This window comes from Prunus mume, linkage group LG8, assembly GCF_029339155.1.
Source record: "Prunus mume cultivar Tortuosa linkage group LG8, ASM2933915v1, whole genome shotgun sequence".
Taxonomy (NCBI): domain Eukaryota; kingdom Viridiplantae; phylum Streptophyta; class Magnoliopsida; order Rosales; family Rosaceae; genus Prunus; species Prunus mume.
This window is the reverse complement of record NC_142705.1, coordinates 11,566,180-11,585,406: the sequence shown is the minus strand read 5'-3', so window position 1 is coordinate 11,585,406 and position 19,227 is coordinate 11,566,180. Positions and strand designations below refer to the sequence as shown.

The window sequence follows — 19,227 nt, the reverse complement described above, 5'->3', positions numbered from 1 at the left end:
CTACGAATCACAGTTTGACGTGTGTGTGTATAGATTTTTCAATTTGTGTTTTTAATGAATTATTTTTGCATATATGTGAAGCTGTTATTTACAGGAAGTAAGAATGCCTCTCTCCCGAGAAAGAGGAAAGCAGTGTCCTTAATACACCGTCTGTTTGGTCTAATACACTTTGATTGATCATTTGTCAGTGTTTGTATACGTACTTAGTAAGTGTTCATTCATACCATAGAAAAAATGTATATTCTGAAGAGAGATTGTATTGTGTAAGTGTACTCATTAATATTCTCAACGCACTCAGAATTGTCGCTTCAATATGACACGATAATACAGTTATATTGTCTATTCAGATATACTGAACCGAGCGACTGCATGCAAATCACTAATCAAAACTGCGTTTTTCTTTTTCTCTATTCGTGTAACCATATACACTTACCTGTTATTTATTTATTTATTTTTATTTTTATTTTTCTTGTAAACAATAATTTACACCATATACACTTATCTGTTTGGTTGGGCATTCGAGACAAAACAGACAAACTTCTCTCCAGCATTTACATGATCTTCAACGAATGGAGTATGAATGAGCAGATGGCAGCAGATTTTCTTTTCGTACGGGTTCTGAAACTCCCGGAATCCCAAACACATTCCAAGCTTGAACCGTTTCATCCGCGGCTGCAGTGGCCACAGTGCATCCATCTGGGGTCTGAAAACATAAACAGCAGCGGTTACAAACAATTAGAATGTGTAACTGTAACTACCATATGAAGTTGCCATGAAAATTTATTCCAAATGAAAACCATACATGAAATCAAATACACAAACAGAATTGAATTCGCCAAAGTGCAATTTAAAGTCCAAATTAGTACCTGAGTCATGAAGAGAACTCTGGAGGTATGGCCAGTTAGCTCTGTCGTCCTCACCATTGACGGTACTTCCAAAGGATAAGCTCATTCTTGCTAAAACCATGACAACTAAGCAATTCACGCTCATAATTGTTCCACAAAAAACCACACACCTGCGAGCCAGTGTCAACCGAGCTCAAGCACAAGCCTGTTTGTGTGTTCCAGAACTTAATGCACAGGTCAAGTTCACCACCAGAGGCCAAAAAATTCTCTTGAAATGGACTTGACTGCTGCAGTGTGGTCTTCAAGCCTTTGAAGCCACTCTCTTGGTGAACTGGAGGAGGCTGTTGACCTGTCCCATATGAAGAGAACACGATCGTTTCCTCCACTGGCTAAATGCTGGTCTGAGGGTGACCATTTTAATCCACAGACGTCCTCGGGCCCATGACCCTTGTAGGTTCCAACAATGTGGGATCTCACTCTTACAGCATTGTTGATAATTCTACCATCCATTCCTCCTGTAGTAAGAATGTGTTTGTTCCAGGCCAGTGAACCTACTCTTCCATGGTGCCCACCTCTCAATGTTCCTTTCTGCAGTAACAAAATCAGCAGTTGATCAGTATTAGAACCAAGGTTTCATTTTATAAGGAAAGCAACCAACAATTATAAGCAACAATAATGTTCTTACCAATCTAACAGAATCCCATAACTGGACCCAGGAATTGTTCAAGCCAACGGCAATACGCTGCCCATCAAGAACCCAGCTGATGCTTGTAATGGGACCATCTTCATCATCAATTGTGACAAGTTCTACGATGGAACGGCGAGAAGGATTCCACAGGTACACTGAGTTTCCAAGAGCAATTGCAAGAATGTTGCTGCTGCTCCAGTCTAGTAAATTCAAGTAGAAATTATCTACAATACCGGAAGCATCCAATGTTCTCTCTGGATCCTGCAAAATCAAATTGAAAGAATTAGAACAGCCACACACAAAAATCAATATGATCATCATTACAGTCACAATCCTAAGAAAAATTATATTCCCTTATACGATGATCACTACACACACTACATATTATCATCGTTTCAGGCACTAAACAGGCAGATTTACATTCCCTTAAATCTAGCATTACCTATACCTTAGGAGAGAAGGAAGTTGAGGTTGCACCCCAAAACCAATTGGCAATGGCAAAGCAGCCCAACTCCTTATAAGCCCTTGCAAGGTTTTCTAACTTTCCAATGTGAGACACGGTCACCTTCACATTCTCACAAGGAATTCAAGTGTCCACAATCCAAATTCAAGTATGATGATATTAGTGCAATTATACCTTAGGAATTCTTCGACAGGGCTTGGTAGATTTGGCCTTATGAAGAGGGGGTGAGAGCAATCTCCTTGGAATGGCTTCAACTGGGGTTGGCGGTTTGTTCTTGAATGTGAAGATCCGTGCTCGGTTCATGTTGAAGGTCTCAGTCAGTAGCTTCTGATATGTAGGGCTTGCAGCCCATGGGTTCTCGATTCCTTTTCTCCTTCCTGTGACCATGTAATGCATGTAATCAAGGTCCATTGCCGCCCGATTGGGTATAAACCTATCCAACAGTAAATAACAAACATATTTATTAGTCAGAAGCAAACCAAAAACCAGACACGTTAATACCCCTCTGTTTGGTTTCAAAGAAAATGACAGAAAAGTGAATCTCTCATACCTATTTTATCCTTAAACAGACCATATTGGATTTTTAACTCCTACACTGGATTGGACAACTAGATTAACTGAGTAAGTTTGAAAACAAAAAATCGTGTTCACATAACCTAAGGCACAAGAAATGAACCGTTGAGCAACCATTGTGGATGCTCTAAGGCACAAGAAGAATCCCATTTAAATATTAGCATCATTTAATAATTGAATGGAAACCTATCCATTTACAGAACTGCTACTTATACAATTTCAATCAATCTAGAAAGGCAGGGGAGAGTTAAATATCAGCAACATAAAAAACCCAACATGCAAAGTTTCTTGCGTAAAATACTATCCCTGTCTTATGAATTTATGTTTCATATGTCCCAAAAAGCATAGTTCCACACACAAAAATTCAGGAAGTGTTGAATGGGTAAAGTTTCTTGCACACACTACTTTTATTAAATGGGTAAAGGGTTACTTGTCAATTCACAGTTTCATCTCTGCAGATTATCAATGTTTCTCCAAAGGCCAGAACTTTAGTACAAAAAAATCTCAGGTTGAATGAGAATAAGGATCTCCCCTTGATGCTATGAACTTTAGTATCATAATTAGCATTTGATTTTTGTGAAAAGCAGCAGACCCAGCGAAATAATAAATGAAATTGCGGCTCTGTTGACTCAATTATCAACCCAATGCTCTAAAATCTTACAAATTAAAACCCTAAAATTGCAAATTGACAGATAACCCAAAAAGACAAGGAAAATTGAAATTCAAAACAAGGCAAAAGAACCCAGAAAAGATTCACTTACATTCTCCCAATTAGGCTTTCTCATAAGGAATTTTGTTATCCAAGAGGGTTCCTGAAGATGTTGCTCGATGAACTCGAACTCATTTTTCCCTGTATCTCACTGTGCGTGAAAACGACGAAGCTAAGGCGCCAAATTGAAGAAATCAAAACAGAGATGGGCTTTTCATTTCAACTACCGACTTGTATTTAAATTCGCATCGATCGATCGGGTTCCACCAAAAACCCGCGTACGGACACCAGCTGGCAACAGCTTCTTAAACAAAAATTATTTACTTTCCAACTTCACCCTTCCATTTTATTTTTACCATGGTCGATTTTGTCATTTGTACACGTCTTTTTAAATGAAATCATCAAGTTTTGGACCAACAGATAACAAAAAGAGGTTTTGTGAAAACTTCAAAGGCTTTTGTGAAAATAATTTGAAATCTCAAAAGGTGTTTGTGTAATTTCAAAAATCTCATAAGATTTTGTGAAAAAGCCAAAAACTTGAAGGGTATTAATATAACTAACAATATATATATATATATTTCACTTTTTTTTTCCCCATTTTATGTCCCATATGATAAAGTACATACATGTAAAAATTGTAATACAAAATTGTTTTGATTTTTCTGTATTTATCTATCTATATAAAGGTAGAAAGGTTGGCACATTCAAAACCCCATATATTCCACTTGGTGAATAAAGAAGATATTTTATTAAATAAACATAAATTGGTACAATAAAAATATGTTTAAATTAAATTAAGTAAAAAAATATATAAAAAAAATGTTTTGCAGGTGCCCATACTATTAGAGACACCTCAAAAGTATTATGTATTTTAGATATAGTAATATGTGATTTATCAGGATGGTACTTGAATTACTGTGCATAGTAATATAAATATTTTTTGTGCAAATTTTAATTTATCTTTTATAAACTGTTCAAAAATTTAATAACCCAAACTTTTAGTTCCTTGGAACCAAAAAAAAAAAATTTAATTCCACCAAAAAAAATTTCAAAATTCACATGCAATACATGTTACAACCACTTGTTTTTTTAAAAAAAATTACAAAAACAAAAACAAAACAAAAGGGACATGAAAAGAGGGAGGAGTGTAGGGGAAGATGGATTTAGAGAGGGAGGAGTTAATCCAAATCTTGCAAGTTCAATCCTTTTTTAGCCAGTGATGAGAAGAAGGGTTGAGAAGAGGGTTGTGGGGATTGTTAGGGTTAGAGATATATTGTGAAAGGCATGGATCAGAACCATCAATAATGCCAAGCATATCATAAGTTTGAAGGATGGGGACACTACAAAAAAAAGTGGCAACAGTTACTATTATTTGGTGACTAATGTGGGGGTGACTAATAATGGTAACTGTTGCCACTTTTTTTTTTTTTTTGGTAGTGGGAGGAAAAGTTATTTACTAAGAGGTAGTTGTCCTAAGTTAGTATGATGGGTAAAAGGGTGGAGATTTAAGGAGCAGTGTGGGAGGGAGAAAAGGAAAAGGGAGAAGAAAGGAAAGATGGGGCTGAGGTAGGAACATAGTTAGTAAATGATGGAGCAGAAGATATGGGAGGTGGAACCCATGCCAAAGTCACTAGCATCGTGCTCCTACAACGACGATCTAACTCCCAACCATCACCGAACACGGTGTCATTGTCGCTCTTCTTGAAATTGCCAAAACTAAATTCAGATGAAATAAAACCCAAACAAAATAGAAAACTCAGAACGGATCGACAAGTTTACTTGAGAACATGGTCTGCGACAACTGCGCACGAAGGTTCACTAGAAGTTTCGAGATTGCTTATGTGGGTTCGTGTTAGGACTCAAAATCCCACATTGGAAAAATAGCATATCATAGAATGGTTTCAGAGTTCATAGGCACCCTTCCCTTACAAGTCAATTTTTAGGAGCAAGTTCTACTCATGGGTTCTTCTTAACAGTTGGTATCAGAGCCTAGTTTCACCACGCAACTTCTTAAGATGATATCGAGTCATTGAATACTAGTAGTTAAGTGAAGCAACCTCAAAGGAACGAAAGGGCAACCACTGGGCACCATTCCCTTACAAGCCAGTTTTTATAAGCAAGTTCTATCCATGGGTTCTTAACAGTTCGACTGAGAAGCTTTCACATTGATCTTGAAAGCATTAACAAAGCTTGCTCGATCCTCTTCATTAATAGCTATGAGGTGTGAGAGGAAGCTCAGGTAGCTAGGTTATGGAGTTCAACCAAGTTAGGATTAGGGGTAGAGTTCGAGAGCTTGGAATAAGGGGTAGAGTTTATGAGTTTTGGTTTTGGATGGGTCTTCATCGTTTTGAGTCAGAATCGATGGGATCAAGAAATTTTTTTAGAGATATGATAGAGATGAAGATAGAGGGTTTGAAAGTGAGGAGAAGATAGAGAAAGATAGCTTCATTGAGAGGGAACTTATAAAATTTTGAGTTGGTGTGAAAAATTAGGTTGACTGAGATAGAATTGAATGAAATTTAGGAATGCAACACTTTGTACAAGGCCAAACCTAGGCTTGTGCATTAGTAAGATGGGGAGATATGATCAGTCAAATATGGGAATGCAACATAAGATAGCTAGAGAGAAGATTCTGAGGTACCTAGATAGAACAAAGGTTTACATGCTGATTTACAAACACACAAAGAAATTAGAGTTTGTTGGTTATGCTAATGCGAATCTTGGAAAAGTAGATGATGATTACATCTATACTTCATGTTTTCTTTTCAAGATGGCACGAGCAGCTATAGCTTGGAAAAGTGCTAAACAAACTGGTGTTTTGAGTTCAACTATGTTCTTAGAATACATAACTTTCTATGAAGCCAATACTCATGTAGTATGGCTAAGGAATTTTATCAAAAACATTAAGGTGGTGGAATAGATTTCAAGGCCAGTGCATATATACAATGACAACATTGCGACTGTTTTTCACTGCATGAACAACAAGATGTCGTTTAGACTTTAGCACATTGACAAAACGTATTTGATAGTGAGGGAGAAGGTGGCAGACAACTAGTCAGGTTTGATCATATTAGAACTCAAGATATGATTGCATATTCGTTTACAAAGTTTTTACCTTCAGAAGGTTTTCTGAGACATGTTGAGAACATGAGATTATTTCCTAGCTTTGATGCTGCAATCTAGTGGGAGTCTTGTTCCCATTTTGATAGTTTTCTAGTATGTCTAATTTTTTCTGTTTTCTGGATTGAGGGATTTGTATTTAAGGATGTTAATTTGCTTGACAGTGTTAATTATTGAATGTTTTCTACCATTTTGATTATTTAGCTATTTAAACTTATTATGCATTTTGTTTATGTATGTGAGTTTATGGTCTCTTTTGAAATACTATTGTTTTAATAACATTGCGGATTGACTCTTACTAAGTCGTAAAGGGATACATGTACTGAAAAGTATAAAGATTCACATTATGGGTCAGTACATGTTAAGGTTCGCTTTTGTAGGTGGTGCTTCATGTATTTTGAGATTGCATTATGTGATTATAGATGACCCGTTTTTAATAAAGAAGAGCAGTGCTTGTTTATAGTTCATTTTTGTCTAATCGCTTTTCACTGTAGCTTGAAGGGAAGGACTTAATTGTTTTAAACTCATGGCCAATAAATATTATCAAACTTTTGCAATACAAAAGCTTAGTGCTCTAGTGCTTGATCTAATGAGAGAATGTTATATTCCTATTTAGATTGGTGCACTATATACTAAGTTATATGAGGTTTGATAAGAGTTTAAATTGGGTTATACCTTGAGGCCCCATACCTTGTGAAATAAGGAAAGTTTTGAAGCCAATTAAAGGGGTCCTATTTATTTTCTTTTGTACATGGACCGTTGTTTGATGGGCTTAGAGTGTTAGTCAAGTGGACCCTTGGTGATGAGTAGTAGAGACAACTTGACCTAATCCTATATAAGCTTAAGACCCTACTCTCATCAGACACATTCTCTGACCTTAATCTCATCATAAAAAGAGAGTTAAAGTAGTTTATGAGAGAGAGTAGAGTCGTTCGTTCCTTTTGCTCGTGTTGCTGCTGCTGCAATTGAATGAGTTCTGAGATCGTGTACTCAAAGAAGATGATGCCATATATGTCTTATATGTATTTCAAGTTGTGTGAAAGATCATGAATATTATAGAAATCTAACATTTATGACCAAGGGAACATGTGATTCCAATAAAGAAGATAGATGTTGCTGCCATCTCACACATTTTGTGCGACACAAAATTAAAATTGCATTATAAAAACACAAACAAATCAAAGCTTTTTTCATCTTACATTAATATATAACCAAATTCACCAAATCAAAGACTGTCAATTCTTGGTATTTATGCAATGATAGAAGAATATCAAAGAACATAATTCTTCCCGTACAAGATTTTAATGAAAATTGAAGTTTCAGAAGCAAGAAAGGAAAAAATAGACAGCTAGAAAAGCTAAAATTCCATAGGAACCACCACATCTGATACTACAACTCACAGATCTATGGAACTGTCTACGGATCGACCGCTTGGATGATTTGACGTTGACTTTTTTTCCTTCTTTCTTCCTAGGTGGTGCGGTTCTGAAATTTTATAAAGCTGCATACAAGATCAACACAATAAAATTCACAACCTAAATAAATAAATACACAACCTCAATTTCTCAAACATATATAAATTCACAATCTCTTCAACTTCTCAAGCATTCACAACCAAGAAAATTGTTACAATTCCAAAGTTCCAAGCATTAGTTCTTCAAATCTGTTATAAACCAAAAGGAAAATGCAAAGTAAAATGAATTAAAGTTACAACAAAAAAGGTTAATTAAAGTTACAAACGAAAGGAAAATGTAATGCACCAATGTTACAAACTAAAGTTACAAACTCAAGCTGGATTTGAAGAACCCATTGTGTTGTTTGAGCACCAATGTTATCGTTTAGTACGAAGAAGCATAAATAACATTAGCATAAATCTAATTACTTACAAGTTGTCATATGTTCCATTTCTTGTAAAATTCAACTTTATCATCCGTTATATTTGGCTTCTTTTGAAAATTACTGCAACCGCAAATTTCCAGACAAAATAACCCCTGAGTCTTCTCTCTCTCTCTTTTTCTTTTTATTTCCTTTCCTTCTATCTCTTCTTTTCTTCTTCTTTCTCTCTTGCTTTTCTTCCTCTTGTTTCGCATTAAGATCCATTTCAACAATGAATATTCTCATTCTCTCTCCTGATGCAGGCAAATTACAAAAGAGGGCAAATTATTACAGGGAGTTTTGTTATCAGATTAATTACATGGCTTTCTCCTCAATTTTTTTCCAAAATAAAATAAAAATTGAACAAAGGTAGAAGAAGAGGCCAATAGAAGTGCGAGACGTTGTAGCCAAATCATTCTCAGTATGAAAGAGAGAGGAGAAGGGGCAATCACCCATGACAAGAGGAAGAAGAAAAAATCACCCATGAAAGAGAATAATTGAAATCATGTAATCAATTCTTGAAATCATCCAGGTCAAACAGAAATTGTGATCTTCTGACTTCATGAAGTTCCCAGATCTATGAATGTACAGATATTACTTTTTCTTTTTAAAATTTTATAACTGTAAAGCAGAACTATTTCCCTGATGTGGGTTTAACGGTTTGGATCTAAGCTTGGTGGGCTCGCGGTCTATTCTGCTGTTTTTCTTGGTTATATTCTTTTTACTTTTCCAGCAAAATAATGAGTAATTAAGAAAAATATGATGTGGCAGATTATAGAGTATTCTATAATTTCTTCTGTAGGAGATGACATGATTTGCGTTATAGAAGCCAATGAGGTCTAACCCAATGAAAAATCACATTGATTTGCATATCAGAAGTCTCAGATTTGAACCCCCATGACATTTTAGTTGTATATGTGAATTTAAACTATTGCTTGTACTAAATTCAAAATAATAATAATAATAATAATAATAATAGAAGAGAAAAAAAAAGGTAATAGAAGCTCCCCTCTGTATCTAATTCTTATGCCTAAGTCGTAACAAAACGTGATTCATGTATTGGCTGATCCCTTTAACAGCAAGTTTAATTTATTTGATGCGGTTTTAGTACTTGTTATTGTACTTTTGCTTTATTACTTTTTCTTTTTAAAATGTTTTAAGTTAGTATACGTGTTACTTTTGTTACTTATTAATTAAGCAAGGTATATATGTGACGTGATGCTAAAAAGAGAAAAAGAAGCAAATATATAGACTGGGAGAGGCGCGGGCGGCTATTATCAATTGAGTTGAGTGGAAAAATTTGGAGATGGAGTTGATGGACGAGGTTTCAACAGGAGAAGCACTTAGTCGCTCGAGAGAGCAATATGAATTGGCCATGAACGGCCAGTGGGAAAGCCTAAAACGATTCTACAAGGGTCGTGAGTTTGAAGTACTTGGGCAAATGACAACGAAGAACGACACTGTACTTCACGTAGCAGGCTTGGCTGGACGCAAAGACGTGCTTGAGTTTTTGATTTCACTGATAGATGACAGGGATGCGTTGGCAGTGGAGAACAACCGCGGCAACACCCCGCTTCATGAGGTAGCTGCGTCTGGAAATTTGGACGCAGCAAAGCTGTTGGTGGAGTATTATGGTGGTTTGGTGGATATTAAGAACCACCTAGGAGAAACCCCACTCTACAGGGCTGCTGCTTTTGGTCACACAAACTTGGTTCAATATTTGGCTACCCAAGTAGGCGACGATATAGAGCAGCACTTCCAAAGAAATGATCTAGTATCCATTCTTCATATCGCAGTACTTGGCCAACATTTTGGTCTCTCTTTCTCCCTATCTTTCTCTCAAAAACCAACTTGACAATATATATGCAGACGTTAGGACGTTATTGCCGTGCGGACGCTACGTATTTTATGCTGCATGTCTCTCTTTGTTTATAATGGCATATGCACAGTAATAACATGCGGATATCCAAATGATAGAATAACATAAGTCTAGCTATTATATTTGACTTTATTATATATTACGATTAACACGCATCCATGATTTTCCTTCAATGCAGAGACCGCTCTTTGGTTAGTAAAGGATTACCCAACTCTTGCGAATAGAAAGGAAAAGAATGGACTCACAAGTCTTCAATTGCTAGCCCAAATGCCATCTGCCTTCAAACCCAAATTTCGCGAATGCAAATGGATTAAGCATATATGTACCATCTACTCTCCCCTTATTATACATTCAGGCCATCGTAATGATGATAACATTGATCGGGACCCATCAAATCAAAACGATGACTTGGAGAGCGGATCTAATCATCCTTCCCAATCTACTTTTTCAAACGATGGCTTGGAGAACGGGTCGACAAGTAATTTATTCATAGATATGTATTCCAATATAGTAAATTATATATGACCATAATTAAGTTAGTATATCAATATACCTACCAATGTATATATGTTTACAATTTAATTAATAATTACGTACTTACTACAAAGATATATTTATTTATTACCGTATGAATTTCATGTATTTTCTACTATCTCTCTATACTTTCTTCCCTGTTTACAATGGCATATGGATGGTAATAATGTCCGGACATTATTACAGTGAGGACGCCATGTATTTTTTACTATTCCTCCATGCTTTCTTTATTGTTTACAATGGCGTCCACACGTGCGGACATCTGCCTAGAGAATAACTATAACTATAACTATATATATATATATATATATATAAGAGTTAGAGAATTTAAAAAATAAATAAATAAATAAAACCAAACTAACAGCCATGTAAAAGTAATTAGGCCTTACCCAAGCTTAAGAAGGACCATAAAATTTTAGACACTTGATTTGTATTTACTTTTTTTTTCTTTCTTATCTTCATATTAATTCAGTATCTCTCTCATGAATAGGAAAGATCGGAAGGACTACTATACGATGGGCACCAATCTGTATTATGGGCGAGGAAATGCAAAATCAAAACGTACTATTGGAACTCACTGATTTGCTCGTCCTGAAGGACTATTCATGGGGGGAAATTGAAGCAGATGAAGTAGTCAATACATTTTTTCTGGTGTCAAAACCAAATAGTCCACAGAAAAAAGAAGATGCTGAAACCAAATCTACTTATGAGTATATTCCATTGTTTATAGCAACTAGAACTGGAATATCACAAATTGTGGAAAAGATTTTGAAGTTTCATCCTCAAGCAGTTGAGGCGCAAGAACATCAACAAAACATTTTGCACATGGCCGTTAAGTATCGTCGGTTGGCCATCTTTAAGATTGCAAAGAAGAACAAATTCATAACCTCAAGGCTGGCTGACGTGATTGATAACGATGGGAACACCATATTGCACCACGCTGCAGATATGAGCTATTACACAGACATGAGCTATTACTCTGTGGACGCTGAGGGTACATATGGTCCTGCATTTCAGTTGCAAGAAGAATTGCATTGGATGGCGGTGAGTGATATATATAAGCCTTAACCCTAATTTTAATTACCCTATATTTAAGTCAATTTAAGCCAAGAAGAATTGCATGCATTTAAAATACAGAATTTAAATGGTAATTCCCTTATCCTGATGAAAAAGAGCATTGATTTGCAGATCAGTGGTTTCAAGTGTTCAAACCCCCATGACATCATAGTGTGTGTGTGAAAACCTTATAGTAGTACGAAATGGTAACAATGTTTTTTCCATTTGTGGGCAGCGTGTGCGAAAGATAATCCCAGTTAATTACACCATGCACTGCAACAAGAAGGGTGTGACAGCGGATGAGCTATTTTCTAGCCAGCATGAAAAGCTTCTTCAGTCAGCAAAAGTATGGATGAAAGAAACTGCTCAGTCAGGCTCGGTCGTGGCGGCTTTGGTGGCCACCGTGGCCTATGCAGCTGTGTACACGGTTCCCGGGGGTACTAATCAGAACGGGCTTCCTAATCTCCGGCACTCTCCTTTCTTCAAAGCATTCACCATTTCGAACACTGTCTCGCTTGTCTTCTCATTGACTTCTTTGGGTACGTTTCTCAATATCACGAGGTCTCCATTTGAGTACAAAAACTTTCACCATTCTCTTCCCTTCAAGCTGAATTTAGGGTTCCTCCTTCTCTTCTGCTCGCTGCTAGTGTCCATGCTCACCTTCGCTGCTACTATTGTGCTCTTGATTCATCATCAAAAGATATGGACTATTTCCCTCATTTACGTTGTTGTTGCCATTCTTCCTTTCTCTATGTTTGGGCTCAACCATAATCGTTTTTATGAAGTATTTTTCAAAGGTTTGAAAGACATTAAAAAGAAACTTAGGTGTTGAAAGAGGACGTACGTTAGAATAAGAATGCAGCTGTAGCTCTCAGTTAGAAGGTTCCCTGTTCTTCCTCCTCTGTCGGTGTTTCCCCCCTCCTTTTATGTATTTTCCAGAAGAATTTAACATCCTTGAAATAAAAGTGTGTATGCTAGACAGTGTGTTTGTGTCATGCTTTTATTTATAATTTCTCAAGCCGTACCAAAACGTGATTCATGCATGATCCTTATAATTCACAAGTTTAATTTATTTGATTGCTTCTTTTAAATTGTAATTCTACTTTTGCTTTATTACTTTTTCTTTTTAAAACTTTATGACTGTGGGCTGGTATACGTGTTACTTTGTTACTAATTGATTAAGCAAGGTATGTGATGCTAAAGAAAAAAAAGAAAGAACAAAAAAAGGAAGGTGATATTGGGATTGATATCAAATATTGCTCACTACATATATAAAATATGTTTACTTATCAGTAATGAGAATAGGGAGAAAGAGTTAGTTCAATTCTTTGTTTTCGCTGCGTTTTACTTACTTATCAGGGAATAAAAAGTAAGTGGGCCCCACCTCAAAATTGGTAATCATTCCCCATATTTCAATCCAACAAATTTTTTTGAGGGACACCCTTTTGAGTACCCTACGATTTTTTTTTCCAAAGATCCAAACCATCTATTTTTTTAAGTTTACAATCATAGATCATTCTTGCAAAAAATTAGACAAATCAAAAAACGTTTCGACATACAATTATATCCTACAAAATCAATGAACACAGTGTTTCAAGAAAGTATTAAAATTTCAATAACAGAGTGGTCAAACGATATCAGATTTAAGTGATTTTTTTTTTTTTTTTTGTAGAGATGATCTTTGAATAATTATCTAAAACATATATGGTTTGGATTAGTGAATCCACTATGGTGTTAAACCTATTTGGTTTATGTCCAAACTTATTGAAAATTAGTTTATGGAGCTATGAACTAGCTCGGTTTATGTGATTTAATGTTTACTTTTATTTCTAGAAAGAGTATAGAAATTGTAAGTACAAAAAAAAAATAATCATTAAATTTTAAGGTAATAACTTTAGTTAGTCCATCCGTTGAAAAATTCATGATTCTGCCCTTGTTTAGAGCATCTCCACCCACAAGGGCTAAGTCTAAGGCAAGGGCAAGTAAGGGCTGCCACTATTCACGTGAATAGTATCGCCTTTGCATTTGTGGTTCTACCCATGAGGGCAAAGTCTATGACAATTACTATTCATTGTACTTTATTTCCTATTTTTTTTATACTTTAAACCATTAATTTTGATAATCTTTTGTAATTAAATTTTCGGATAAGATTTTCACCCTCTAAAATTGTGCCACGTGTCCCATGTCGATACGATTTTCAGATATTTAAAAAAATTATAATCTCGATTTGATAAAATTTTCACCCTCTAAAATTGTGCCACGTGTCCAATGTCAGATAAGATTTTCAGATATTTTAAAAAATTATAATCTCAGATTTCAGATAAGATTTTCACCCTCTAAAATTGTGCCACGTGTCCCATGTCAGATAAGATTTTCAGATATTTTAAAAAATTATAATATCAGATTTTAGATAAGATTTTCATCTTCTAAAATTGTGCCACGTGTCATCCCTATCTTTTAAATCCCTCTATAAAACTACACCATCAACTCATACCTCTCACACCATCTCTTATCTATTCCTTCATTTCTTAGATTTTAGAAAGCACATTCTACTCTCAATGTCAAACTTGTCGAGGGTGTTGGAGAGGCAACAGAAACAAAGGGAAGAAATCCGGCGTAGAAGTGCTCAAGAAGATCGGGACGCCGATGAAGAAGAGGAGCAAATGCTTGCAGCAGCGGTGTGTATGATGGATCAATCAAGGCAACACCATCGTCGTCGTGCCCCGAACGTGGACAGATGTAGGGAGTCTCAGGGTAAGAATCTCATGGAGGATTATTTTATCCCAAATTCGTTATATCCTGCTTCTAAGTTTCGAGAAAGATATAGAATGCAGCTACATTTGTTCCAAAAAATCATGCATGATATTTGTAATTACGACACATACTTCATTCAAAAGTATGATGCTATTGGAGCTTTGGGTTTTATCCGGAGCAAAAACTTACAGCTGCTTTGCGGATGCTTGCTTATGGGGCATCTGCAGAGCAGGTGGATGAGATTGCAAGGATGGGAAAATCTACTATCCTAGAGTGCTTGGTGAGATTCTGTGATGCAGTGGAAAATTTGTACATGAGGGAGTACCTTTGCAAACCCACGCCAAGAGACCTGCAACGGCTTTACAAAAAGCGAGGCTCGAGGTTTCCCAGGAATGATTGGAAGCATCGATTGCATGCACTGCAAAGGTGGAAGAACTCCTCTCGCTTGGCAAGGAGAGTACGGGAATCGGAAGGGCCAAAAAGTATAATTTTGGAGACCGTAGCTTCATTCATGTTGGGTTTGGCATGCCTTCTTCGGGGTTTCGGATCTCAATGACCTCAATGTCCTTGATCAATCCCTGTTCGACGAGGTATTGCGAGTTCATTCCCTGTCACGTACTCAAATCAACAATATCGTTTACTCTGTGCGTATTACCTTGCCGACGGAATTTATCCTAGGTGGACGACATTCGTGAAAACAATTCCAAATCCCCAATCTGAGAAGGAAAGAAACTTTGCTTCCTTTCAAGAAGGTTACAAGAAAGACGTGGAGAAGTGCTTCGGTATCTTGCAAGCTCGTTGGGCAATTATTACAGGTGTTGCTCGGATGCTAGATGAGGAGGTGCTACGGAGTATTATGATAACTTGCATCATCCTCCACAACATGATTGTAGAGGATGAGTATGACTATGATGCTCCAGAGGTGTTTGAACCCGATCCAATGAACACATCGTTGACAAGAATATATGAAGGCCGATTGGACCAAATGGACTACCACTGGAGCCCGAACCGTTACTTCAGGATGGTCAATTCAACAACCTTATGATTGACCGGTATCAAGAAATGCAATCTTCATATGTTCACGAGATACGTCAAGGTGACTTGGTCGAGTACTTGTGGGAGATGAAAGGCAATCACAATGGATGAAGTCAAGATTAGTGCTTTGTTTGGAATTATGCTTTGTTTTTAATTATGCTTTATTTTGTGTGTGGTGTTTTTTGGAATTATGCTTTTTATTATTATTATGCTTTTATGTATGGTTTGTTTTGTGTGTTGTTTGCAATAAATGAAGGTTTTTTTTAATTAATATTTGTTTTGAAGCTCAAATGTTTTTAATATAGTCATTTTATTTAATGCTTTTTTTATTGAATAAAAAGGAAACAATACAACAAATTAAAGGATAATACAACAATACAACATATGGCAAAGGTGTTTCAATACAACCTAATGATTTTCATCATTTAACCAATTCGTATTGCTAGGTCCGTCGTCATGGAAAGTTTTCTTCTCATCACATCTCTTCGTCGTAACTTCCAATAGGCCTTTGTTTCGGGAGACATATGGCTCGTATCCATGGCCATAATTTTCATCTCTCTATCCTCTATGTCTTTTTCTTGTGCCTTTTGCTGTTGAATAACAAATGCTTTCTCTCGTGCCACGTCAATTTCATCTCTTTTCAAGTCTCTCTCCATTCTTAGTGAGGTGCTCTTAGCTATTTGCTCCAATAATTGTACACATTCATTGGTCGAAGTGCCCCCTCTCTTGGCCTTTGCCGCCTTTCTCCCAATAGGTCTCGGCGGACGTGGCACAAATGGTGACTCCGTTTCCATTGGGGAGTCCAATGGAGAATCGATTGATGTCGAATCGTGGAGTGGCGTCTCATTCATCACAACCGGCGAACCGGTGGGAATAATTTTGAATCTCGAACAATCCTTCACAATTTCCCAACAATGGAAATGCACGAAACTTTTTTTGCCTTGTCCCATGGCACCAAACCACATTTGTGCTTGTATCATCTATTAAAAATAAATAATTGGAAGTGCAAGAAACAAAAATTAATATGCAAGAAAATATAAACTATTTTGAAATGCAAAAATAAAATTGATTATGCAAGAAAATATAGACAAATTAAAGGTGCACCAAGAAAACAAAATTATGCAAGAAAAACAAATAGAATATGCAATAAAAAAAAGTGACATTGAATTGATTAAAATGGCAATTATAAATAGTTTACCTCATCGGTCAAATTTTGACCGCTTTGAATGTTCGCCTTTGCTTTTGTCAATGCATTTCTCCATTTCCCTAACTCTTTATTCATAAGTTTTCATCTACTAGACAAGGCCATTTCGGTCCGAATAGAACCCGATCTTTGACAAAATTCTCCATGAATTTTGCTCCACATGTGATGAAACTTCATCTCATTGCCCGTGATAGGGTCATGACTAACGTTCACCCAAGATTGACACAACGCAATATCTTCATTCGTTGACCACGAGCCTCCGACTTCAACAGAAGATGACCATTCGTTTTTTTATACAAATGGAAAGTAGTAGAAAAATGTGAGTGGAGAGTAAAAAATATTGGAAGGAGAAAAGTTTGTATGGAGAATTGGTGTGGAAGTGAAAAATGTGAGTAGAGATAAAAAAATATTGGAAGGAGAAAAGTTTGTATGAAAAATTGGTGTGGAAAGTGAATAATGTGAGTGGAGAGTAAAAAATATTGAATGGAGAAGAAATTGTATGAAGATTTAATGTGGAAAGTAAATAAAATGGTTAGGTATTTATAGAGAAAAAAGACAGAATTTTTGGGTATTTTTTAAAAATTTGGATTTTTCGATTTTTTGCAATTTTTAGCCAAAAGCGAAGACCGTCGGATTTTGGAAAAAGCCATCCGGAGTCCTCGGGCGCCACGTGGCAAGCGCTGTTGGAGGCTGTCGTGATGACGTCTAACGCTCACGAGTTAATTTTTACCGCTTGGCGCGTGTAATTCACGCGCCAACGTTAAAATTGAGTTACCGTCTGCTGCTCCGCCAACGCCGACATCACTGCAGACTCGAGCTTCAGCCTTGGGCAAGACTTGCCTGGCTTCCTCGGGTTGGTGGGACCCACCATGAAACCGAGCTACGGGCCCTGCGCTGGAGCCATCTCGAGCTCTCCCTGGCAGACTTTCATCCAGTTTGGGTTGGGCGCTGGAGTTGCTCTTATGGCTGTCAATAACCACAACAACTTAAGCCCAGCAACCGGTACAACCAGTCAAGGAAGAAAGAGAAAAACAAAACCAAAAAAACTTGAGATAGCCGACAAGTCAAAGAGAAAAAGCATGCATGTGTATTATATTAATATTCTTGATTAATTTTTTATTTATTAATATTTTGGATAAGCTGCTGGGTTGATATTTAGTATATGAACATAGTAGGCCATAATTTTTCGTTAGAAAGTCTGAATGAGTGCAAGGAAAAAAAAATTAAAAACAAAACTTGTAGTTAAAACATAATTAAATTGAAAAATTACAATAAACATAAACCTTTAAATATAATAAAATTAAAATAGTAATAACATTCATTAAAAAAAATTGTTCCATTTTTGTTCCACTAATCTCACTTGTACTTTTTTCTCAATTACTCCATCAATAACTAGCATGTCAATGATTTATATAAATGAACAAACAAATTCTTTTTAGTAAAACATAAGAATACTAGGTATGTCCAAAATCGAGAAAAATACTAGAAACATCCAAAGCTTCAAAAAGTAGTTAGTGAAACAATAGTATTTTTTACATGTCAACTTTTTATTTATTTGTAGTTATGTTACATTTCAATTTTAAGTAATCAAGATAACATCTTATCTTTATTTTGATTACCATTTATACAAATATATCTCCCATTCATTGACAATTTTGTGTGCACAAAGTACAAGAACATAAATATAATCGTTATTTCACCAAATAATTTAAAATCTATTAATATGGATTTTTATCAAGTTGATTTTTAGTTTAAAAATATTATACATACAAGTTGATTTTACCAAAAGAAACATTTGAATTGATTAAGGGTAAAATAAATACAAGTTATAACAAATATAAAGTATTAGGATCCTCCACATGATGCAAGGTTTGATCTTGACGGAAACCTTGGATCGGACTCTTGGAGGTGCCGGACATATTGTCGAGGATGGGAATGCTCGCATGGAACCTAGACCCGATCATCGTCGCGAGCAACAACAAAGCGATCGTTGCTTTGACGGCAAAAGGTGACTATGCTTGAAACCCAAATGGCCCAGGATGACCGCTTTCTACGGTCCCTCGCCCGGCGGCGTTCCCATACCGCCTTTTCCTCCCTCGTCTACCTCGAGCCCATCCAACCCGAGCATGGCCACGGACCTTTGCCTAGCCACAATGCCCACCTTCTGTGCTGCATTACGCCTGAAGATCACATAGATTTTGGAAACTTGTTTAACTAGGTTTTTACTTTTACATTTTAAATATTTGTATTGTATTTTATACATTTATTTTATAACCAAATTTATATCTTCATTACATTTTTTCCTTGCAATAAAATAAAGAAAAAAATTGCACAATAAAAATAAATAAATTGAACTGATACTGTTTCGCAAAATTAAAAAAATAATTAAAAACAATTAAATCGAAAAAATATTTAAAATTTTGAGACGAAAAAGATTTCATCGCGCAAGGTTTATTAAAGTTAGCTCGACAAAAATATTGTCTCGCGAAAGT

The 19,227-nt window shown here is 36.1% G+C and overlaps 1 protein-coding gene and 1 pseudogene across 2 annotated transcripts; one reads left to right on the top strand and one right to left on the bottom strand.

Annotated features, from left to right (window-relative positions):
• Positions 1–424: 424 nt before the first annotated feature.
• Positions 425–3,548, bottom strand: LOC103339577 (cell division cycle 20.2, cofactor of APC complex-like; annotated as a pseudogene). The gene is made up of 5 exons (XR_514685.3): positions 3,331–3,548; positions 2,171–2,429; positions 1,531–1,794; positions 867–1,433; positions 425–703 (listed from the first exon to the last, which is right to left on the bottom strand). The product of XR_514685.3 is annotated as a cell division cycle 20.2, cofactor of APC complex-like (transcript).
• Positions 3,549–9,547: 5,999 nt separating this feature from the next.
• On the top strand, positions 9,548–12,717 carry LOC103339576 (uncharacterized). The gene is made up of 4 exons (XM_089042152.1): positions 9,548–10,087; positions 10,331–10,630; positions 11,177–11,730; positions 11,978–12,717. Exons 1-4 carry the CDS (start codon positions 9,580–9,582, stop codon positions 12,572–12,574), a joined length of 1,959 nt encoding a protein of 652 aa, XP_088898278.1. The 5' UTR covers positions 9,548–9,579; the 3' UTR covers positions 12,575–12,717.
• Positions 12,718–19,227: the final 6,510 nt, after the last annotated feature.

Coding starts and splice junctions, on each gene's coding strand:
- LOC103339576 (XM_089042152.1), top strand. CDS start 9,580: ATGGAGTTGATGGACGAGGTTTCAACAGGAGAAGCACTTAGTCGCTCG. Junction 10,631..11,176: donor CTTGGAGAACGGGTCGACAA/GTAATTTATTCA, acceptor TCTCATGAATAG/GAAAGATCGGAAGGACTACT. Junction 11,731..11,977: donor AAGAATTGCATTGGATGGCG/GTGAGTGATATA, acceptor ATTTGTGGGCAG/CGTGTGCGAAAGATAATCCC.